The sequence below is a fragment of the Acanthochromis polyacanthus genome, chromosome 14, assembly GCF_021347895.1.
Source record: "Acanthochromis polyacanthus isolate Apoly-LR-REF ecotype Palm Island chromosome 14, KAUST_Apoly_ChrSc, whole genome shotgun sequence".
NCBI lineage: Eukaryota > Metazoa > Chordata > Actinopteri > Pomacentridae > Acanthochromis > Acanthochromis polyacanthus.
Window position 1 is genome coordinate 9,073,169 of NC_067126.1, and position 25,182 is coordinate 9,098,350.

General features: G+C 39.4%; 1 protein-coding gene across 1 annotated transcript in view; it reads right to left on the reverse strand.

The window, feature by feature from the left end:
- Positions 1 to 1,376: 1,376 nt before the first annotated feature.
- mao (monoamine oxidase) overlaps positions 1,377 to 25,182 on the reverse strand; it is a 60,955-nt gene continuing 37,149 nt past the window's right edge. Inside the window, exons 4-15 of the mRNA XM_022201499.2 lie at positions 17,668 to 17,772; positions 17,501 to 17,592; positions 16,012 to 16,153; positions 12,655 to 12,804; positions 10,556 to 10,715; positions 10,381 to 10,477; positions 8,381 to 8,434; positions 8,237 to 8,294; positions 8,058 to 8,155; positions 6,333 to 6,444; positions 5,992 to 6,054; positions 1,377 to 4,374 (exon numbers count right to left, since the gene is read on the reverse strand). Coding sequence (XP_022057191.2) covers positions 4,219 to 4,374; positions 5,992 to 6,054; positions 6,333 to 6,444; positions 8,058 to 8,155; positions 8,237 to 8,294; positions 8,381 to 8,434; positions 10,381 to 10,477; positions 10,556 to 10,715; positions 12,655 to 12,804; positions 16,012 to 16,153; positions 17,501 to 17,592; positions 17,668 to 17,736 — 1,251 coding nt within the window. The 5' untranslated portion in view covers positions 17,737 to 17,772 and the 3' untranslated portion in view covers positions 1,377 to 4,218. The remainder of the gene's footprint in view (positions 4,375 to 5,991; positions 6,055 to 6,332; positions 6,445 to 8,057; positions 8,156 to 8,236; positions 8,295 to 8,380; positions 8,435 to 10,380; positions 10,478 to 10,555; positions 10,716 to 12,654; positions 12,805 to 16,011; positions 16,154 to 17,500; positions 17,593 to 17,667; positions 17,773 to 25,182) is intronic.

Below are 25,182 nucleotides of genomic sequence, written 5' to 3' on the forward strand. Positions count from 1 at the left end.
TTGGACATCCAGACGAAACAAGCCAGTAAACTATTTTGTCCAAAACATGTCTTGAAGACGGTATATAATCCACAAATTGGTCGTTTTCAAGGAAATGCACCTCGCGATGCACGTCCAATATTCCCTGTATTTGTCGTCATATTTTTATTTACAAATAGAATATTAGCGATTTTTTTTGTACTGAAAATGGCTGGAATTGACTGCAGCTTTAACCACTGGCGACAAAATATCCTCTCCTTGAAATGTGCAGTCATGTTGCCAGTAGTTTAAAACAATGATTCATTTGGAAACCACCTTAAAACTTACCTGAGAATTATATCGTCCATGAAAGTAGGTTCGCTCGATACGTGCCACTCACTTGAAAGGTGTTTATTCTGACTTTCTCGCATTTCCGCGCATCTTTCAAGCAGACCTGTCAATCAACTGGAGTGCCACAGAGGTGTTAGCAAAATTTTCCTCTGTATGACCCGCCCTACTCTGCCTCTGATTGGCTCATCCCTAAAGTTAACCAATCGAATCAGTGAAGGTAGCATGTACCAGCCAATTACAGGCAGAGGAGGGTTGTTCATGGCTTCATCATCCTTAAGGAAAAGAGGGCTACCTGGCACACAGATATTACTGAATGATGCGCACCAGGGAGCATTAGAAGTGGGTATACGCAATGCTAACTGAAAAATAAGTGGGTATACGCCGTATACCGCCGTATACCCTGGACTACACCACTGAGTGTACCTGTAATTGATGTAACTGTGTGTATCATAGGTGATGTTGCTTTTGCAGCTGTGTTAACTATGTAATCAGTATTATGCAATTGTTAGCCCACCCAACAAATTTCCCCACCAACCGCCACTGGTGAAGTGTAATGACATTTTTAATTTCACAGGTCACTTCTATTATCCAAGCGCAGCTTTTCCAGTGTTTACGTCGTTGGTTATCAGCTCAGAAAACACAGAGACCAATTACATATTAATTCAGGCATCCCATGTGATGCTAGATTTTGTTGTATACTAAAGTGTGCAATGACAATAAATTTCTCTGACTCTGACTCAATGAAATCTCAGCATTGTAGCCGCTAGGCAAAGGACAGACAAGAGGACAGAGTAGATAGAAAGACAAATAATGCGACACCGAGAAGAAAGTAGCCCTGCACATGATGATTATGTTCAGCTAAACATCCAGTGAGGCAGTTTTCTCAACTATGAATATAATCAGTGGCGGCTGGCCAATAGAGGGCACTCGGGTGCCTTGTTTGTACTTTTTTGGTCTTTAGGTTGTTTTGTTCCTTCTTTTGCTTGTTTTCTGTCTCATTTGAGTTGCTCTGTGTCTTTTCACATGCATCACTTCATCATTTGCTGCACAAAGATGGACGGAAGCAGTTTTAAGACGAGTAAAAGATTTATTTCACATTGTTTTCTGTTAAATATCACCAGCTTAGTTTGAGGAATCAGACATCAAAGAACAGCTCACAAGAAGAGTTAAGGAGGCTCGTATGAAGAACAGGAGGGACGGAGTCCAGAAGAAACTCTGATCACATAACAAATAACCGAATGTCTGCCGATGGTCTGTGGTTTATTAAAGGACGGACAGATTTGTTTGACAGGCTTTGTTTGTTCACCGATGTCAGCCAACCAGAACACTGAAAACATAGGTGACGTCTTCGTCCAGTCGGAGCTGGAGAAAGATAAAACTGGGACGGAGGAGTGTCAAAGGCCAGCAGGGAACCACGACAAGGGCGGACACAAAGTGAAGCACTGCAAGCACAACACAACATGCACACACTTCACTGGAAATAAACAGTCTTAGCTCCATTGTTCACAGCCGACACCGCGTCTACACACCCAGCTTCACCTGAGTCCACTTCACAGCGAGGACGCCGACGGGGACCAGGCATTGTCTAAATAACGGCTACCCATGATGCCTCTCTGCCCTCTCGCCTGGCGGGAGGACAGAGAGGCGACGTTCAGAGTGTCAGAGTCACACAGGCACTTGAGAGAAATGACCAAAAAAAAACAAAACACCGAGACTTCCATTAAGGCACGACAGATAAACTACACTCACAAACACCAGTCTTTGGGATGAGAACAGCGCAACTTCCTGCACATCTGCCTCCAAAACTTAGAAAACATTTGTCAACATCTGCAGCTGGTCGCAGGCTGCTGTAGAACTGCTTTTAATGTGGAATCAGCTGTCATTTCTCTCTTGTGAAGTCGCAATTTTCTGAACTTTTCCTGCAAAACATCAGCTGCACAGATGATGTGTTCCTACAATCTGGATTTTCTCCAAAAATTTTCCTGTAATGTTAGTTTTGGGATTTTAAAACACTTATTCTGTAGATCTGTGTTAATCTGAATGAATAAAAGGTGAAAACATCCAAGTCAAAAATCTGATTATCTTAACATAGCAACAGGTGCTGTCTAGTGTGAAGAAAAATACATTCGAATGCTTCCGTTTAACATTTACCAACAGACAAGTTACATCACCCCAAAATACAGGTTTTAATTGATAGAGCAAAGCTACAATTATTCCTTTTTCTCATTGTGTATTTTCCTTTTTAATAAAGTCAACAAATCCCATGAAAACCAATTAATAAATCTGTTTTTCATTACTTTTTGACCTGTTGATAACAGGAATCTTTCACAATTCGCCATAAATAGCTAATTTTACTCAAACGGGAGAGAATAGTGTTTTTTTTTTAAATAAACACATTTAGGGTGATGAAATCAGAGAATACTTACTTTTTTCCCTTAAAATTCTGTTAACCGATTATCAAAATAGTGGCCGATTAATTGAACAGTTAACGATTAATCAATGAATCATTACAGCTCTGCTGATCTGTGGCATGAATTGAGGGATTCACTTAAAAGAAACTTTAATGAAGTCACATATATGCAGTCACTTTGGCTGTTGGGAGTAATTAGCAGAGCTGCTACGACTTATTGATTAACTATTAAACTAATCAGCAACTATTTTGATAATTGATTAATACTTTTATAAAGGAAAAAAGTCTTAAATATGAATATTTTCTAGTTTCTTTCCTCCTCTATGCCAGTAAACTGAATATTTCTGAGATTTTAGACAAAAAACATTCATCATCTTGAGGTTTGATCGACATTTTTCATCCTTTTCTGACATTTGATAGATCAAACAACTAATTGGTTAATCAAGAAATCAACTGACTGACTAACCAACAGCGGAAGAAAACCAAAATCAAGTGATGCGTAAAAAAAAAAAAATCCAACTCAAAAGCAACAGACATGCGACATCAGATGCATAGATGCTCATTTTACATATAATTAATAAATTTTCCTCCAATAACCTCTTATTTAAATTAGAAACAATACTATGCACATTCAAATATTTCTATTTTGACATATTCATCTAAAATGTGGTGCAAAATTTAACAAATTCAGGCTTTTGATGGTGCAACTCCCACCTTTATTTTGAACTATTAACCAAAAAATAGCACATTTACCACAGAAATAACACATATTTGATGCCTCATTAGGAGTCTACAAGACTAAATATGTGGGATTTAATGACAACAAACAGATTTCATGTCATCCTGTGCAAAACTGTGAATCACCGGTGTGATTTTTGGAAAATATTTTTGAACAACAAGCTGCAAAATTTGAAAAAATGCCAGTTTTTTGTGTATTTTCATGGGATTTGCTGACAGAAAACGACAAAATAAGGGGTGATGGCTCGAGCTCTGTGTTATTGAACCTCTTGTCAGAATAAATCAGCACCTAAAATCAGCAGAGGTAATTGGACACAGTGGAGACACACATCCACACATAAACACACACTCTCTGTACACAACACACACAGACACACAATAAGCATGACGGGTTCGTAAATTCCCACGTAATCAAGAGTGTGAGTGTAATTGGCAACGTATGGAACAGTAATAGTGACAGATGAGATATATTTCCCTCTTTTAACGACTGATTCTGATCTTTTTTCTTTCCTTCATTAGTTTCACAATCTGAGTCTCAGATTTATTGTGGATTTGTCATCATCACTCCTCCCACACCCGCAGCTCTGAACCTGTACTCAGCCCGCTGCTACTCGCTCCCTCTTTTCTTTTGTTTTTCTTCGTTTTTGTGCACAAAGTGACAGTGTGTTAGTGTTTCTGCATGAGCCCAACAGTCTTTCTCAGAAGCAGCCGCTACAAGTCCAGAGCCGGCCGAGGTGCAGAGGAGCGAGGCGACGGCGGCTTTAGCTCCGAGGCAGGAGGCCCTTCTTGTAGGCCAGCAGGCCGGCGACGGCGGCAGCAGACAGGACGCTGGAGACGCCCATGAACCTGAGGAAACCTCTGACCGAAGGCAGGTTTCTCTCCCAGAAGGTGGTGTCGAAGGGCAGCGCTGGGACGTCCTGCAGCAGGAGACAAGGAGGAGGACAGCGGGTTAAATTACAGAGCTGCAGAAAGTACTCAGTTCGATGACGGCTGCTTTTGTTGTTCTGTGTCTTGTATGTGCTGTTTTGAGCCTCACTTTAGTCACTTTGCATCCCACTTGCCCATTTTTGCGCTTTGATATTGAATTGTGTTGTTTTGCATCAGTTTTCTTGTCATTTTCTGTCTGTTTGAGTTGTTTTCTTATCTCATTTGTGTCGTCTTTTGTGTCTCATTTGTTTTGTGCCTCATATCAGTCATTTTGCATATTTGCATTTGTGTTGCTTGGTGTCCATTTGTGTTATTTTGTACCTCATTTTAGTCATTTTTGCATCCGTTTTTTGTTAGTTTGTGTCTCATCTGTGTCGTTTTGATTCTCGTTTTGTTACATTTTCTTATTTAGTATCATTTGTGTCTGTGTTTTTGTCATTTTCTGTTGTTTGTGTCTCATTTTTGTCATTTTGCATCTAATTTTTATTACCGTATTTTGTGCCCGTTTTGTGTAATTTTCTGTTTTTTTATGTCTCATCTGTGTTGTTTGACATTTTGTTGTGTTGTTTTGTCTGTTATGTAGTTTTGTGTTGTTTTGTTTCTCATTTGTGACTTTTTGTGTCTTCTTTTGTTACATTTTTGTCACTTTGTGCCCCATTTGTGTCTATTTTTTTACTATTTTGTACTTGTGTGTTGTTTCTCATTTGTGTTATTCTATGTCGTTTTATGTCTCGTCTGTGTTGTTTTGTGTCTGGTTTGTGTCGTTTTGTTTCTCGTGCGTCATGTTTTGTTTCTTGTTTTGTTACCTTTTTTAACATTGTGTGTCTCGTTTGTGTCCAATTTGTGTCATTTTGCATCAGCTGTTTGTCATTTTGTGTCTGGTTTTTGGCGTTTTATTTATCGTTTGTCTTTTTGTCCATGATATTTGTTGTTTTAATTCTTATTTTGGTAATTTTTTTATCCTTTTGTGTCTCGTTTGTGTCATGTTGAGCCTTTTGTTACATTTTTATCATTTTATGTCTGTTTTGTGTCGTCATGTGTTGTTGTATGTCTCATTTTGGTTGTTTAGTGTTGTTTTGTGTCTGGTTTTTGTCATTTTTTCCCTCATTTGTGTCATTTCATGCTGTTTTTTCTGTCATTTTGTGTCTCAGGTTTATCATTTTGTGCCCCGCTAGGGTCTGATTTGTGTCATTTTGTGTCGTTTCATGTCTCACATGTTGTTTGACATTTTGTTGTATTGTTCTATGTCTTGGTTGTGTTGTTATGTGTCTTTAGGAGGAGATAAGGTTGAGGTAAAGAGAGCTACAGTACAACAGTTAATCAGTTAGATGTCAACTGTTTTTGTCATTTTCTGTCGTTTTGTACCTTGTTTTTGTCATTTATTTTTCATTTGTGTCATTTTGCATCTTATTTGTCTAGTTTTGTTGTTCTGTGTCTGGTAATTTTAGATTTTTTTTGTCATGTTTGAATCTATATCAATTTAAGAATTAGTTATGGGTCTCAAACAACAAAAAAAATAAACTTAACTAAATCTGGTGTTGGTGATCAGATGTATTCAACGTTTGAGTTTGATTTGTTCCATTAATATCCTAAAACGTTTTTCTCACCTTAGACTCGGGCTCCGTCTGCCAGATCTGAGACTGGTGGATTTTACCCATCGCACACAAGACCTGCAGGAACACACAGGACAATCACATCAACATTTACAACCATTTATTTCAACAAGACGTTCCTTTTACTGTGAAAATGCAACCCAACCAGATGGCACTTTTTGCCTTTTAACTCCCCAGCAGGGCCTGAGGAGGAACACCAGCCACTTCTAACTGCTCCAAATGATGTTTAAAAGCTTTCCTTTGTCATTTTTATGGAGAAACTCTCCTCCCACATGTTTCTACGTATCAGTAGATCTCGTTGTTTCTTAAAGTGCAGAGTTCAGAGGTAACCTGACCTCTCTGGCGGCCCTTTCTCCAGCTTGCACAGCTCCCTCCATGTAGCCGCTCCATTCTGTGGCTGTTTCAGTGCCGGCGAAGTACAGCCTGCCGACCGGCTCCCTCAGCACTCTGGAGACAGGAAAAGACAGAAAACAAGAGAGGTTACAGAGTTTCACCATTTTTTTTTTTTTTTGTATGTTATTCTCTCACTTAAAGTTGCAGCTTGAAAAAAATTGTGATAATAAATGGATTGATTTAAAAGTTCCACCAGGAAAAGTGAATTTCTTGCAGGTTTAAGCTCCTGACGATATAAAAAAAAGTCCCATATCTCCGCTACTGTCGTCTTTAAGTCTGAATTTACAAATGCAGAACCCAGAAATACTGTAATAAATAAGCTTGTTGCTTATTTATTGCAAATTAGAAGTTTAAAAAGCCATTTTGCAACTCCCATTTTATTTTCATTATGACTGAGTGCACTGGAGGACCTCAGTACTTTTCCAAATCTGGCTGAAATTGAGTAACCCCAGGAGAGTAGAAGAACATTGTTGGGGTTTAGCTAGCAAGGGCCACCATGACAAAGACTCCTGTGATGCTTAATGACCTCTGTGTTCCCAGATTTACCAAGTAGTGCCCCTATAACTCGGTGCATGTGTAGCTGAACCACGTTTGCAGATGTCTGTTGATTAAATCAACAATTTTAGCATGGAGGCTAAGGTTTTGTGTTATCAATTAATTGGCTGCAGATTGATAATACTGCAGATGATCAGTTAGGAAAATCATTTCAAATTTGCGTCCATTTCAAGAAGTGTGCAAACCAGGACCTGTGAAGCGTACATGAGACAATTAAAAAACAGACGTTTTAATTTTTTGTTCTAAAATTTAACAGTATAAGTGTGCGTCAATAACCATTGATCTTTTACGTGAAAGGTTATTCTGTATTAAATAGAAGAATGAAAAATCAAGTAGAAATTGGTCCAAAGAAGTGACTGCAGATTAAACTAGATGAACATGCATTTGTCATTACTTTTTTCTGGGGGGGGGGATGACCAAACAAGAATAAAAATCTGACCCAGCAAGAGTTTGGACAGATTTAAAGACACTGAATACAAAATGCAGCAAAACACTGCCTGCAGTTCAACCAAAAGCTCCCTGAATTTTTACCACGTGACTGTTGATTGCCAAGTAAATAATCTTTATTTTTTACTCATTTATTGCAGCCCTGCAATTCTTAGTTTATTTTATTTATTTATTTTTTTTACAGAAACTGGATGCTGCAAATATCTTATTTTTGTTAACATTTTCAATTGAGACATGCAAAATGAGGTAATTTCTGATGAAATGTCGCAATTTTAAGCTTGGATTTGTGAATCATTTTGGTTTTGTCCAGTGTCTGGAGGTCTAATTTTGGCATTTTGGGAGTTCAGAGAGTTTAAAAAAAAAAAGAAGCTAAATTTTACATGCTAAGTTAACTTCTACTGAGGAGAAACAGGAAGCATCCAAACTGGAAACATCACAAACGGGTGTGGGAGGTGCAGCAGTAGATTAAAACTAATCAGAACAACTTCTTTCATACAATCTACTGAGCGACAGTGACATCGGTGAGATGAGGTGTCTGCACAGCAAAGTATCACTGTAACTTTACAATCTTTGTCCTGGAAAAAAATAATCAAACAATCCTGACCTTTAGCTAAAATATCAAACCCGCTGTTGCAACACCAGCGACTGAAAATGAAGAGACTTACCTGCCGAACTGAGTAAGGATTCCTGGAGGGAAATAGGCCGTATAGCAGCCTCCAGAATACTCCTCTTCACACCAGTTCTTCTCCTCATAGTGAGTCGGCTGGAAGACACCAATGGACACATAAGTGGTTTTAACTAGAGATTCTACTGTTTGTGTGTGTTAGTTTGGATCCAAACTCACATGGAGCGCCTCCTCTGAGCCCAAGACTTTGGAGTAGATCTCACAGATCTTCTTCAACCTGAACACAACAGGAGAAGAGTTTGGATGAAACCAATCTTAGAGCTTGTAAAAATGAATTTATGTGCTGGGATGTGGTTTTTGTACCTCTCTTCTTTGGTCAGGCTGGTTAGCTTTCTGCATTTGCGAGCAAGGATGAATCTGGAGGAAGGAGAAAAGTTCTTGAAATATGATCTCATGATCTGTTGGTTTTGGTTCAATATAATGGAAAATCTTAAATATTTAGATAACACAGGTTCCTATTATGTGACACTAACTTTGGGGAAACTTTTATGCCCCTTGAGCACAACCTTTTGAGAACAGTGCAGGCAGCATACTATGAGATCTCGTACTGTTCAAACTTTTTGCTACCGTCTTTAAATCCCAAGAAAAATCCAACACAACAATGAATGTAACAATTACTGTGTATGTGGAAACATTCCTATATACACCTACACCATCGTTTGAAAGTTTGCGATCACTTAATAATTGTGCTATATTTGACAGAAAAGCAGTTTTTGTCAATGAACATAACATTAAATGAATCAGAAATACAGTCTAGTCATTGTTAATGTGGTAAATGACTATTCTAGCTGGAAACAGCTGATTTTAATGGAATATCTCCATAGGGGTACAGAGGAACATTTCCAGCAACCATCACTCCTGTGTTCTAATGCTACATTGTGTTAGCTAATGGTGTTGAAAGGCCAACTGATGATTAGAAAACCCTTGTCAGTTATGTTAGCATAGGAATAAAAGTGTGAGTTTTGATGGAAAATATGAAATTGTCTTGGTGACTTTAAACTTCTGAATCGTAGTGTACACTGTCCTGCTGTAAATCTTCACTAGCCCACCAAACGTATACGAGGTTTGATCAAAACATTGCATGAAATAAGTAGTCACGAGTCAGGAGACCAGTTGGACATTTGTAGTTCCACCACGTAGCATGACAAGTGAACAGAGGAGGGTCTGCAACTACCATCAAGAGAAGAAACAACGGTTTCTACAGTGGAAGAGCTGCAGAAGGTGCATCAGGGTAGCTAACAGACTCATCGTTTTCTTCACTGTTCACATGGTTGTGCACTGTTATTTTATCCATCAGGGTCCAACAGTCAAGGCAGAAATCTAAAGAGTTGTTTAAGAGAATATTTACCACAAATTACCTAAACTATGATTTCTAGTAGGTGCTCCAACAGTGCTGCGATTATGCACTCTTTTTTTTTTAGCCACAACAACACAATTGTTGCTTTCAAACCCCATTACTTGCCAGATTGAGTCTCTGTGACTTTTTCGCCCTTTCTAAAATGAAATTCAGGTTGAGAAGTTGCTGGTTTGACACAGTTTAGAAGATCAAATCCCTACAGAAATGAACTTTCAAGTGTTACAGGAGCACAGGGAGCAGAGTATCACAGGGCATTACTTTGACGGCCAAATTTAGATCAGGTGCTCTTGGAATTTCTTCATCCATCTCTAAAAACAGTCCCCAGTAAATGCAGCACCTGCTTCAATTTTACTAAAGTTGCTAAAAGATTCAGTGTCCAGCTGTCAGGAAATTTCTCACAAACGCGTACTTCCTAGTAAAGCAAATCTTAAAGAAGCAATGAGACAGACAGAATCAACACGAGAAGAAGATATGGAGTAGATTCCAGGAACGACTCAAATGCTTTTTTTGTTGTTTTTTGTTATTTAATAGGCACAGAATTGGCACATATATAGATGTACCAACTAAAGTTGTAACCTTTAAGTAATAATCCCCAGTAATGATATTGTATTAAGAGATGGATGAACGTGTTGGAATTATTTCAGTCATGTTTAGATTTTACTCAGTTCTGTTTTTCTTAGTTCTTAGTTGTTGCTTAGTGTTTGTTTTGATTAATTTTTTCTTCGTTTACCTGATTTTTGATTTCCAGTTCTTAATTTATTTAGTTTTTGCCCTTTTAAATCTTATTTGTTTTATCATAATTCTAAATTTAGATCATTTAAAAAAAAAATCTCAGAACCTTCTCAGTGTTTATTGAATGTCTACTGTTGTACGAAGAGAGAGTAACGTCCTAATGAATAGTTCCTAATGAAGGTTTGCAGAGAAGCGTGTGGAGCTCAGTATTCACCCCATAATACCAGGCACACTCCCGTCCGGCTTCGTGTCGTCCAGCGTCAGACCGATGGGAGCGCCTTCCTCCTCGATCACCATGGTGCCACAGTAACCTGGCAACACAATAAAACATCAGCAACACCGCACCATACAGCATCCCTTCTTTCCCTCTTTTCACGTCATCGTTTTACCCTTTTTCCTCCAGAAGTTCTCCTTGTAGTAGACCATGCACTTGATGACGGAGCCCATGGGGACTCGGTGGATCAGCTGGTTCCTCAGCGGCGGCAGCTCGGGGTTGAAGTGCATCTTCAGGTTCAGACCGGGAGGAGTGGCCACGATCACGTACCTGGCCTGAGGACAGGAACACAGTGAGCTCCAGAAGGTTATCCAGTGGCCAGTAGGTGGCAGCAAAGAACAACATCAGCAGCTTCAGCTTGTGAGTCAGACAGTCTGTGGTGTTAATGTGTCACATCCAGACACCATCATACAAATACTGCAGGTGTTTCCACAGAAACCTGGAACCTGTGAATTCTTCTTCATTCTTAACCCTCGTGTCGTCCTGCGGGCCAAAACAGACCCATTTTAAAGTTTGAAAGTGTGGGGGAAAAATATATATTTTCACAGTGAAACTTCTGATGTTCACATTTTCAATATTTTTGGGAAATCTGTGAACATTTTTTGGTGGAAAAAAGAAATGTTAAAAATGTTTCTGAAAAACATTTGCATAAAAAAAATCCACCAAAATGTTTTTGTGAATGTTCTTCAAGAAAATATTTGAAGTTTACTAATATATACATGTAGGCACTTAAGATATTTTTCAGATTTTTTGGGAAGATTTCTACTCATTTTTTGAACATATTTACAAGAATTTTCTTGCCAAATTTGGGGGAATTTTTTCAAATTAAACTTTTCAGGGAAACTTTAAAGGAATTATTGGAATTTTTTGCAAATTTTCAGACATTTGGGTCATTTTTTTTGCTGAATTTTTGGATTTTTTTCAGACAAGTAAACAATATTTTTTGGTGACCATAAATGAGGACAACAGGAGGGTTAATATTCATGCATAGGGGCTTTAAATCTGGACTTTTAAATACAAATGGATTACATTCAAGCAAACAAGTTCTAACTGTCTTGATCAGCTCCATGTGAATCTCGCTGTACTTTGCAGTATAAAAAAGTTGCTAATCTGGTTTCTACGATGTTATTCCCTTAGTGATTCCAGTAAAGACTCAGACACGTCCCAGAAAAGCTTCTGATGCTGCATGTGAAAAGGAGACTTTAGAGACAATATCTCTAAAGATATGTCTCTAAAAGCGTCTCTTTAGAGACAAAGAAGGAAAGAAGGAATTAAACTTTGACGGTGTTTGTGTAATTATTCCCAATGCCAGAAGGGGGAGACAAAAGTTCTCCTACACAGTTCCAAAACGAGAGTTTAAATCCTCATCTAGTTATTGATTTTACCTCTAAAACTGACTGAGTGAACACCAAAGCTTGGTCTGTGAGAAGTAAGGGAACCAGGTAATGTAAAATCTTTAGTGAAAGTGTTGTAAAAGAGTCCTGGACATAAATAATTTATCCTTGTAAAAGTGTTGATACTGGTTCAGTGATGTGATAAATGTGTCTGGCAGACGACTAAAACTAACTAGTAACTGCACACTGGTAGATTTTTAAGACCTGTGTCTTTTTCCACCCATTCGTCCACTGCTCACTGGAGCTCAGACACTGTGAAACGACTCAATGACAATTTGTAATATTGGAGTAATAGAGCAACAAATGATGGAATCAGACACTGACTCTGGAGAAGAAACCTGACACAGAAAGCTCCATAATCAGGCGGACAGGATTGGTTCTTTAGGTTTGTGACAAATGAAGCTCCTGAAGTCTGAATCAGAGTTTAAAGATAGAAATGCTCAGCGATGGTGTCGGCTGTTTATTGTGCTTCAAGTCTCCAAGTTCCTCCAAAAATCTCTGGGTCAAATTTAATGCAAAATGAGATGATTAATGGAATAAACAAAGTTCTGCTCCGCAAATCTGTTTGAAATTTTTTGGCTTTTTATGAAAAATGGCACAATTGACCTCTTTGGGCTTCTAGCAGTTATCTAAATGAAACCATCTGAGGAAGAAAATGTCCCAGTCTACAGCTATTAAATCAAAAGAGGGGCATAAAAGTGGAATATTTCCCGCTGCAATGTAGTGAAGGAAAACTAGAAAGGAGTACAACATGGAAAGAACAGTGTTTAATGGTGAATCCATGAACTTTTCAGCCGTATCAGACTGTAGCACGACTTACGGTGTAGGTCTGCTTGTCCACCGTCTCCACCACCACCATGTCTCCGCTCTGGTCGATCCTATACACCGGAGACTGCAGCTTCACTCGGTCGCCCAGCTCCTTGGCCATGCACTCGCTGATCTGACTGGAGCCTCCTAAAAACTTCCTCTCCTGTAATGTTCAAGAGAGGAGCCAGAATCAGTCAACACCCATATATACTGTAAATAAAGAAAACTACACTGCAAAAAATCAAAATCTTACCAAGTCTATTTGTCTTATTTTTAGCCAAAATGTCTTATCCCACTTGATTTAAGATAAATTCACTTAACAAGTGACATTTCAGCAAGATGGAGGGACTTGTTTTAAGACAATGCACCTTAAATATCTTGTTAAGTCAAACAATCTTGAAATTATCTTGCTTTGAGTTGAATTTTACAAGAAAACTCAAAATAAGTTTAACCCTCATTTTGTCTTACAGGTCAAATTGACCCGTTCTAAAGTTTGAAAATGTGGGAAAAAAAAAAAATATTTTCACAGTGAGCCTTCTGATGTCCACAATTTCAGTATTTTTGGGTAAACTTTGAACATTTTTGATGGAAAAAAGAAATGTTAAAAATGTTTCTTTAAGAACATTCACATACAAATGATTTTTTTGTGAATGTTCTTAAAGAAAATATTAGAAGTTTTACTGATACATATGTAATCACTTTAGATATTTTTAGGGTATTTTTGTAAGATACAATTTTGAGCCGCAGGACAACACGAGGGTTAATGAAACCAGAAAAAGGCCAAAAAGATTACTTAAAACAAAAAAGATCATGGGGTTGACTAGCTTTTGGTAATTCAGTGAATCACACTTTTGGCTAATAAATGAGTTTATATTGGCCAAATGAAGAATTTAGTCGTAGTGACTATTCACAGAACAATGTAAATATAACTGGCACAACAATGAAATATGACTTAGGACAATGAACTAGCAAATCATTGAGACAATTCAAAAATTTTACTGCAAAAATTTGCCTTGAAATTTTAAGTTTTCTTAACTATTCTTTTTTTTTTTTTTACAGTGTAGAGGGCAAAGCTACATGGCCACAGTCTAGTTTTGTTATGCTCAACATGCAAGACATTGTTTCCATCCTGCTCCACCAGACTCCATTAAGCTAATAAAACCTACTTTTAATAAGGATGCTGATAAAATCTGCTGTTTTATCCTGGAGTTACATATCAGCTATCCTCAATCCACCCACAAAACATTTCCTAAACCTACAGAAAAATGTGTTTGGAAAGCCATGAGTGGAGACTGCTGAATGATGAATAGGACGCTGAGGGGGTGGAGAGAGATTAAGTGCTGCCAAAGCTCTGATACACCAAATTAAATAGGCAGTGACCTTTTCCGTATGGTTAGTGTCAACATCCCTCCGTCCGCCCTCCTCACAAACACGCTGTGTTCATTCCACTGTGGCCTTTGGATGAATTTGCCTGCCAGTCGCTGCAGAATTACGAGCTAAACCTGAATTGTTCCTGGCAAAGAACGAGGTGAGTCTGAGCTTGCCTTGTTTGATTAAACACAGAGTTTATTTTCGCAGTTTCTGTGGAAAGCTGCACCGAGAGCGCCGGATACCAAATGGGCCTCCATATGCAGAGCAATATTTCCCTCTTTTGAAGAGAAAAATCAGCTCAGGCACCCGCTTCTGTGTACACGCATGCTCGCATTAACATGTGCACATGTTTTAAATGGGAGGTGGAGCAAGCAGGAAATGGCTGCAGAGTCATCTGTTTACCGACACACCATCCCAGGCCTCCGTGTCTATGGCAACAGGGCCACTCGGATTTGGAAAGCACAGCAGCAGAATGTGCTCTCCCAGCACTCCAAGAAAACATCTTTTGTCAGGCTCATCGTTATGCCGGGGCCGATCAGCAGCAGATTAAGTTCACTGTTTTTGGTCTGACTGAGGAGACTGTTGGATCTCTGATGCTCGGCCTCCACGAGTCAACGCTTCTCTGCAGGACACAGCGAGCTTCTGTCCATCTCTTGGCTTTACTCTGCTGCTCCAGCTCCGCCTGTGTATGTTTTTGTAGAGAGATTTCCTGGAAACTTGAAGGATCTTGTTTGTATCCAGAGTTTAGCGGGTGTCAGATAAGATAGACACGGTTGTTTTTTCTTTAACTTATTGAACAAAAAGTGAACTTGTGGTTTAACTTTATGAGCCAGAAACAATTTTCAATCTAATTTCACTAAATTTTACTTTTAAACTCAGATTTTGGTCTATATACACTACTGTTCAAAATTTTGGGGTCACTTAGAAATGTCCATATTTTTGAAAGAAAACTATTTTTTTTGATGAAGATAAGATTAAATAAATTAGAAAAACAATCTAGACATTGTTAATGTGGTAAATGACTATTCTAGCTGGAAACGGCTGATTTTTAATGGAATATCTCCATAGGGGTACAGAGGAACATTTCCAGCAACCATCACTCCTGTGTTCTAATGCTACATTGTGTTAGCTAATGGTGTTGAAAGGCTCATTGATGATTAGAAACTCCTTGTGTAGTTATGTTAGCACATGAATAAAAGTGTGACTTTTCATGGAAAACATGAAGTTGTCTGGGTGACCCTAAACTTTTGTACGGTAGTGTAGGGGCGAGTCATACTTGTTGTATCTGACATCATTATGTTTTTACATGTACCTCACCATAAAATGTTGGCAGTAGAGATATCGGTTCATAACTGCGTAGGGGAGAATGTATTAAATCTGGGAGTATCAAAAAGTCTCCAACACAGAAAAACAGCACTATTTTATTCATTGAAGTGTTTACATACAGTGGAGTACATGCAGAGTTGTAACCAAGCAACTGTTTGAAGTTCAGTCTGTCTTCATAAAGATATTACTTCAATATATGCAAATATGTAACTAGCACGATGTAAAATGGTCCAGCTCTGCACGTTCTCATGATAAGATATTAACAAATCATTGCATAGATAAGTCAATGTCTATGCAATGGCTGCAATGTATAGCTAAATATTAACATACATATGTAAGGAAGGGTTCACAAGTGACTTAAATGCAGGTTTTAACTTTGATGAAAGTTTAAAGTTAATTTTCTCGTCAACCCATCTTCACTCAGACAAGTCATTGGTATGGTTAGAAAGGTCAGGTTGTGCAGTTTCATTCAATATCTGCTCCACCTCACTGCAATACAGACTTCAAAAGCAATCCCACCGAGAAGATGGACACAATGTGCATCTGTTTGGATCTAAGGAATAAATGCACTCTCAAAATCTAAGATAAGACAGAACTTTGGTAATCTCAAAGGAAATTCTTGTGCCAAAATCTTCTGGTGCAAACATAGATACCACAAACAAAGCAGACCTACCTGGCCTCCATTAGTGGTGGAGAAGATCCTCATGGTTCCTCCGCACTGTTTCACGTACCAGAGGAACCACAGGGCTGAAACCTCGTGGGGCTCAGAGGTCACATTGACGTTCACAAACAGGGTGGCAAAGCGACGAACGGCACTAAGAGAGGGATGAAAGAGACAGAAAAAACTCCTGAAAAAGCACAATGAAGCTGTGACTGCGTTCCTAATATTAAGTATTAAGATCCTAACAAGTATTTGACTCAGAATCCTTTATTTTTGCTGTTTTATTTGTTTTTACGACGATAGAGCACAATGAAATGTCAAGGAGATTTTCAGGTTTCTTGTAATATATATGTTTTTACTTTGGGAGCAGAGAAATGTATGTGATGCCTCTCAAGCCACATTTTCACTATGTATTGTTATGGACATTTTGAAGCACCACATTAGAAAAACTGAATAGAAACAGGCAAACTGGACAAAATTTCCCTATTTTTATGCTCATCTCAGTTTGTTTTAGACTTTTTCAAAGTTCAGACAGAACGAATAAAGAAATATTCCGACTTTCCCTACTGAAAACAATTCCTCAAGACTTCTCTCAACTGATATCCCACCAAGAAATGGTGCAGTTATGTGACAATCGGCGTTGGTTTGTCTGTCTGTCTGTTAGCAACATTACTAAAAAACAGATTAATGAATTTTGATGACATTTTCAGGATAGGTCAGAAATTATACAAGGACCAAGTGATAAGATTTTAGCAGTGATGCTGCTTATAGTCTGGATCCACGGATTTGTTAAAGATTTCTGTATCGTGAGATAGAGGCATGGCGTCACTGTAACTATGACAGCAAATGAACAGTACATCAGCTGCCTGCTGATCACATGATTATGATCTTAATCGACTACTGCGGACTTATCTGTCAGAAATGATGCAAGGAACAATTGATTAAATTGTAAGCGTGTTTCTGAGTCCCATCAATTCATGCCGCCTGTTACATATTTTGGTTACACGATCCAGTATCTGTACATAATGTACAGTTCATGGAAACCAACCTAATTCACATTTTCGTGTTTTTACATTTTTTGTGACATCTCAAATTCAATGGGCAAATAAATTAAACATTCCTACTTATGCATATACACTACCGTTCAAAAGCTTGGGGTCACTTAGAAGTTTTGGAATTTTTGAAAGACAGTTTTTTTTTTTTAAATGAAGAAAAAAAAAAAAGAAATACAGTCTAGACATTGCTAATGTGGTAAATGAATATTCTAGCTGGAATTTTTTAATGAAACTGTCTGGGTGACCTCAAACTTTTAAACGGTAGTGTATGTCACGAGGCCCAACACAGGAAAAGCGACCAGATTGTTCATTCAGACACAGTCAACATCTATACGCAGTCAGATGAATGGAAACAAGTAAAAGTCTGAAAGGAGAACTTCAGAAACCCAATAAATGAGTGTAGCAACTTCATTCCCCAACATGGAAGCATCGTTTTTATGCATCACCTGGTCCAGCAGATTTTCTCAAGGAGTTGCTGCATGCTCATCTTGTCCCACTCCTCAGCGTGAGGAGCTCTCCAGGGAGCCTCTCTGGGAATCTGAAATACAGGAGGAACTTCAACAAGAGGCAAACATACAGAGAGAGTAAAAGCAAACAGAGATTCCTTCTTTACCTCCTGACCCATCTCATCCATCGTCCTGAAGAGGTTGTTGAAGTCCATCACAGTGATGGGGTTCCACATGGGAGGGAAGGAGTCGTGGAACGGATAAGACTTTCCCTGTCGGACACACATCACACAAACTTTCATAAATAAAGATCAGTTAAACACATTTAATCAATGGGAAACAGTAAATTCAGTCTGCCCTGTGCCAAAAAGTTAGTTTCAGAGTTTGGCTGCCACACTGGACTGTCAATACACTTTGCTGACACGGGTCTTTTAACTTGGCGGATGTTGTGTTTGACTTAACAGAAGTTTCTCCCTGAGCACAGGCAGTTTGCATCACGGCTTGTTTTTATCAATACCTTTTCCACGAAATACGTCACATGTGGCGTCATTAAGTTTTGCACGCTGACTCCGAGTCTGTTTTCACAACCTGCTTTGATCTTGTTTTGAGCTTTTCCACCCTGAGGTCGATGTGAAAACACAAAGTTTTCCTTGTCACAGTGAGGTAAAAACAAGAAATATTGCAGTGAGGGTTGCTAGAAGCATCCTTAAAGTAGAAAATATCAGTTTTTCACCTCGAAGCTTTGCATTAGTCAACCTCTAGCTGACATCTAGCTGAGTCATCATGAATTTGGACGTCGTTCAAAGAGTTCACGACGATTATGCAATATTTTATAACTGATTCAAAGATTTAGCGTCATCAAACTTGATAAGAGCTCTGTAATTATCTTGTGGTTTCTGCCTGCCTGGGTTACTGCTCTATTTCTCAACCATGCATCTAATCGACACATGCAGAGGGGAAGGTGAGGAGTTGGTTTCAAAGTCTCATCGTAGTAAAAAGCTATTTGATTGATAAAACAGCACCTCCTACCATAGGTGTCAGTTTAGGGGGGGACGGTGGGGATGTGTCCCCCCCACTTTTTGTCAGGGGTCATTTTGTCTCCAACACATTCAAATTCTTCACATGTAAGCCGTTGTAAACCCAGTTATTTTCAGCAGTATAGAAAATTCCGACGCTCCTGAACGCACCATCCGCACTCGGCCGAGAGTTGCACAGACATGCAGCACACCATTGTGAGGTTAAAAAACAACGTGCAGATGCTAAATTTGTGCCCGTGCCAAGTGGAAGCTCCGACCAGAGGCATGCAGGGGCCAAATTTCGGCCCTGGAGAATTAGTATTCTAGCGGCCCACAGACTCCTCTACCCGCATGTAACAGGTTGAACCTTCGCCTTTGGTGCGGTGGTTGTGAGTTCAAGCCCAGCTTGTGGCATTTTGCCGCCGTTTTTCGACATTTTCTCAAAGTGCTGTCTTACCAACCACACAGAAGCATATGAGAAAAGCAGGCGTGCCGTAACAATGCTAAACTTTGATCTCAAATAGAGGGCCACAAAATATCGTCCCACGGGCCGCAGTGGCCCCGCAAGTTTGAGACCCATGATTTAAAGCATTATTATTATTATTATTATTATTATTATTATTTTATGACTGGAGCTGCCCAACAATAAAGCGGCCCACTGGGGATATCCCCGGTGTTCCCGATTACCCAGCACACCACCCAGGGTGTGCATTTCCATCTGACAATGGCTGTGGTCTCCATCCCCCCCACTTTTAAAAACAAACTGACGCCTTTGCCTACTACGCAACCAAACACTGGCTGATGTATCGCACATCTAGCTTGACTTGTTTCAGACCCCATGGAACTCTAGTTTCCCCTGTAAGAAACAAAATTTGGCAAAACATTTGGATGCCTTCATACAAGTGCTCTCAGCCTGTACTGTGCTGTAGCTGTTGGATTAAAGTATGAGCCCACGGTGATCACTCTTCTGCTGTTCCGTTGGCTCGATCGGAGGCAGTATTGAACCGATAATGGCTCCTAATTACACACAGTGTCTCATTTTGGCTTGTTGTGCAATTTGCTGCCATTTTATTGGAGCTTTGTCCTGATTACACAGACATAAAACCACCAAATATACACATTTATTGTCTCTGAATGATGTTTAACATCAAACACCTCTTATCTGTCTGTTTTACCTGCACAAACCACTGTGAAGCCTCTTAAACTCTGCCAGAAACCTCTCTACCAGACAAATGAGACGATCCAAACAAACCATTTAAGGATGTGACTTTTGCTGGATAAAAATAACATGATGGAGCAGCACTGTGCCACTTCACTGTGTTTGAAACGTATTAAAGCAGCTCCGCAGTCGGCTGGGATACGACTATATTTAGACAGGTGTGCATAAAATGAAATGAGCCCTGCAAATGGCTTCATCTTGAACTAGAAAAGCTTCATTTGTTGACCAAAATAAACCAGTTTTCAGGTATTTTATGGGAATGTGAAACAACAAAGGGCCTTAACAAGCCATAAAACATGTATCCCTGGTACAGCATGGCTCCGAGAGTGGTCATCTATCGTCAGCTTTATCAGTTATCTAACATATCCTGTCCTGAGATTAACTGTTTCACAACAGCTCTCTCTCTCGAATTAGAAATACCTCCACTAAGACACAAACACAACCAAGTATAATTTTTAAAAAATAGCACGTAAGAACTACCAGAGATACAGAAATGCTCCAGACATAAGCTGAAAGAGTTGGTAAAGTTAACGTACAACAGCCATGAGGTTTAGTATTTAATGTTTCCTCACAACAGACAACCCTCTCAGGATGCTGTTTTTAGGAATCACACTGTCTAGCTTTCGCCGAGACCAGCAGGCCGGGAGGGATGACACCGTGTCTCATAACGTACAGTACCCCTGCTCAGAACTGTCTGTTGCCGTGAAACAACAGGTCGGTCGCCATGGTGACGCCGACCAAGTGAATACAGAAGGAGAGGAGCAGAGGAAGGGAGGATACACGGCAGCATCTGTTTCCACATCAGCGAGTCAGGATCACTCAGGTGGCTACACTGCAGAACGGAAGGTGTTTTGGCCCAGCTCATCTCTACCCTCCAACTCAAATCATATGTTCTTATTGGAGCCGTAAACAATACATCTACTGTCCTTCCGTGTTGACCTTAAAGCTGTTTTCATTAATATTTTATATCAACAATGGCAAAAAAATAAAGGTAACGTACAAATTGCAGGTGGGTTATTTCATCTCAAGTCATCGGGGACCTTCTGCTGATACTTTGTCATCATAAATTGTGGATATTTAAAATGGTATCAGTAAAATTATAGATTGACATATGGAATATATTCCAAGACAATCCTAAGTTTAAAAAAATTGCCAGTTGATCTACCTTCGGAAAGTTTTCTTACGCATTGAAATTTGACAGTGTTTGGACAACAATATCTCAGGAGGGTAAAAGCCTGAAATTGTCACTCATTTCTCGTTCAAAATGTGCAGTATTGGACGAGTACATCAAATAGTCTCTGATTATGACTGATGGGAAACAAGAAAAAAAATTAGCCATCATGAGAAGTCCTGTCTTTAATCTTACATCAACAAAAAACTGATAATGTCGAAACTAACAAGTGATATTTTCGGAACCATGCGTCAGAACGTCACAATAATACAAAGCATACAGAAACACTCTTAATATGAAATACTTGATCGCAAAAATTAAATATAACACAACAAACAAATGCAATAATTCCAAAATACAGTAAGTCTCTGTGTCTCTCTCACCTGGTCAGACTGAGATTTTAAAAACTGCAGCAGCAAAACTGAAGAAAAACATTAAATTACGGCGTAAATAACGACCCTGGAACAATCAGTCACCTGTTGTTAAAACTCTCAACAGCAACTCAACAAAATGTGATACAAGAGAAATGAAGCAAAACAACATTTTAGCTGAGTTTAGTCAGTTTTACTAGGCAACTTTCATATCAAATGTGGCGTCTAAACAGACACAACCTGGTCGTGGTACAGTAGTAGTCACCAAACATTAACAGAAGGTAGGAAATACAACCTCTTGAGATTAATTGTGATGTTCAACTTTCAGTTCTGACTGAACATGAAAAACATTTGGCTTTCTTTCTTTCCCTTTAACAATACTATCAACAAATGACCCAAAAATAACCTGACGGTTTCTAAAACTCCACTGAGGACATTTTAATCAACAGATGAGGTATTAGCTCACATGAAAACAGACCAGAGAGTTTTAAAACACCTCGTCTTTCCTCACCAGAGAAAACCAACGAAACATGGTAATAACAGTTCACTTTCCTATGAATGTGCTCAACCTGCACGGTGCTGTAGGGGCGACAGACAATCTCATGCTCTTCCTTAATCTCTGATAAGCAAGGACAGTATTTAATCAAAGTCCGTTTCCCCATCTCTGATAGCGATAGCTCATTAATAAATCCAGTGCTGAGAGCTGCAGCTGCCTGTTAGGCAGTAGTTTGCTGATAAGGGAAACCAGCACTGGCCTTTTGGATTACAATCTGCCATGGAAAAGCTGATTAGCTACGCGGCTTGCTTGAAAGCTAGCCCTAATTACACAATGGCTTGGGACACATGCTGGTTTACTCTTACTCTAGCTTGTGTCCTGTGGAGAAATGTAGACACCGTCATGTAGTTGAATTAATGTAAATATCACCCCACGTTCACGGTTTTCTCATTCTTTAAGTTCAGATTTGTGCTGCGATAGGAGCTTTCTTAATGCCGTGTGTGTTTATTCTTCTGAATTGGTTCTTTGCTAATCAAAAGCTACTTACAATCAAAAACAGCGTAGTAAAGCTTTCAGCGGCAACACATGAGTTTGAAATTCCATGTGGTGAATTATGCCGATCAGCCACAACATTAAAACCACCACTAGTCGGAGTCCGCGGTCCTCTGAGAGTGTCTTGTGGTTTCAGGCACCAACATGTTTGCTTCAGAAGTCTTGGAAATTATGAGGGATCTAAAACATGTCACAGATGCTCGATTGGAGTGAGATCTGTAGAATTTGTAGGCTGAGTAGACACATTTTTGGTCTCAGCTGCTGTGGAGACTAGAAGCTTCTATGTGCACACTTTGAACCGTTTGTAATGGTCCTCAAATCAGTCCTGAGCAATGCTTGTATTGTAGCAGGGAGCATTAACCTGCAGAAAGAGGCCGACAGAGAATTCTGCTACCATGAAGGTGGTCTGCAGCAGCATTCAGGTGTCAAAGTAACACTGACATGAATGCAGGACTCAAGGTTTCCCAGCAGAACGTTGTTCAGAGCATCACACTGCCTCCGCTGGCTCGCCTTACTCCCATCTCTTCTCAGGTAAACATTGCACCTGGATGGTATTTCCACATAATAGGACGCTTACTTCACCAGAAGCTTCATTATATTTTATCATTACAATGTAAAATAATCTTTACCTAAATGTTCCCTAAGTTGGCAGCTGTGCACAGAGAAGCCTCTAGTCTCCACCCAGTTACTCAGGTATGAGACCAAAAATTTGTTTGAACAGAGTAAATTAAAGTGTTTTAATGTTCAATTTGCCCAAGTTGAAACCTAGTAATTTTATGTATATGGACAATAGTCTATCAGTGGAGCATTTTAAGTGTCAATATCACCATGGATCATATTCATTTAAGTGTAGGAAGCCAAAATTGTGATTAATAGGGATGTGCTGATCACGATTTTTGTGTTCCCAATCCAATCCGTGTCATTACAATTTACCATCTGCCTACACCCAACATCACAGTTTAAGTACTCTAGATTAGCTGTTTTTACAGGTTGCACCACCAGGTGGAGCCTCTCACGGTTTTGTACTGTAGCAACTCAAGGAGTTGACTGCTCTGACTGCTCAGAGTACTGGCAGTATGGCAACATGACAAAGTCTTCTGCAAGGCTTAATGGTTTCCAGTCATTGCAAAAGTGATACATCAAGTTGGTATTGCCTTGAGGACTGTTTATTGTAGCACTGGCACCCAAAACATCCACTTCTGCAGCTTTTCTCATGTGCTAGTGTGAAAACACAAAGAAAGAATCAGACTTCGTTTTGTGCCAGTAGTGATCAATTAAAAGTTGCAGTGATCAGCCTCAAACCCAAATCTAGGATGATTAGTAGCTAGCTACTGGAATACAGCATAAATGCTTCTTAGTAGAACTGATTCATTGCTGCTTTTGGTCTTCTCGTGGGAATTTTTGACAAGCATCACCTGCAGAAAACTCCTTATGAGGAGGAAATTCCAATATTCGCACCGTTTTTGCAGAGTCAGCTGTGAGAGCGGTGAAACCACAAATGCAGCTACAGTAACCCCTCACAGCTCCACACATACAGTATGAATGCACAAATACACAGATGCACACACAGACAAAAACGCCGTCTGACACCGATAGCGGTGAGCAGTTTTTGATGAGGCATGCTGCCATGGAAACCGGCCAGGAAGCTACGAGGGGCATGCCGACTTGAGTCTGGGTCTTTGAGTGGATCTTCCAGAGATAGTAGCTACGGAGACACGAGTACGAACGGATTCAGGAGCTTGCATAACATTTCATAACAACAGCCAGTCGAGGCCTTCGCTGGAGCAGAGATTTATTTCATAACCGCTGTCGGTGCACAACGTCATGCTGGTGACATTTCACAGCACTGCTGAAGTAGGTCAAGTCAATAGTACATCAGTGCTGAGGAGACAGCGGTGAGACGGTCGGCTCAGCGGAGACCAAGACTGAGCTTCAGTGCACATCAGACAGAAGAAACCAAAATAGAAAGCACTCTGTTATTAAGAAATGCGTCGTCCGTAACCTGATCAGAGCACAGACATCTGTTTGTGCTCAGCGAAGATGAACCTGGATGATTCCAACGAGTCCCAGAGGAGGACAAACAATGTCCCCTGTGTGACTTGAATGAGGGTGAATGAAATGCATTTTATATTAAACCTTTTATTAGAAGAAGATTGAGATTGAACGTATGAAGGCCTTTGACTCGGATCAGTTTTTCATTGGTTTCATGATTTTAGAGTTGATCTTAAGGCTATTTCTGTATTTGTCATTCAGTGCGTTTACCTTCAGTAATTTTATAATTAATAATTACAGTTCTGTCACCATTTTGACTGCACATGTGCCAAAAAATCTGTGGAGTGTAACTTGACATTTTCATTGGTTGCACTAGTGTGTCTTGATCCACACTGGTGGATCAAATCTGACATTAGAACCTTATTTCATTCTTTTCAAAGTCTTTTTTTGGGCTCACAGCTGCTGCAACTTAGTGGAGACTAGAAGCTTCTGTGTGCACAGCTGACTAGTGGCTCCTACAGAGGCAACTTTAGCATGGTAGCCTCTATCAATAGTCCACATGTGAAGTGTTTAGGGTCATCTGTAAGCTTTGGCTGCATTTATATTATTGATCCAGTAGGATATATTTTCCTTTCAGTCTCTCTTGTTCAGTTCAGCCCAGAAAAGTCCCAGAATTTTTGCTTTTGTTTGCTTGTTGAGTGCAGATATTTTGGGTTTCTTTATAATCTTTTTCCAATGGTTTAATTTTGGTGATTTTATTTTGATGAGACCTGTAAAATAAAAATGATTTTGATTAAATATACCAAATTTTAACCAAGGTTACACTGTCCACTTTAAACTGCATGAGTCCCTGCATGGGAAGTAA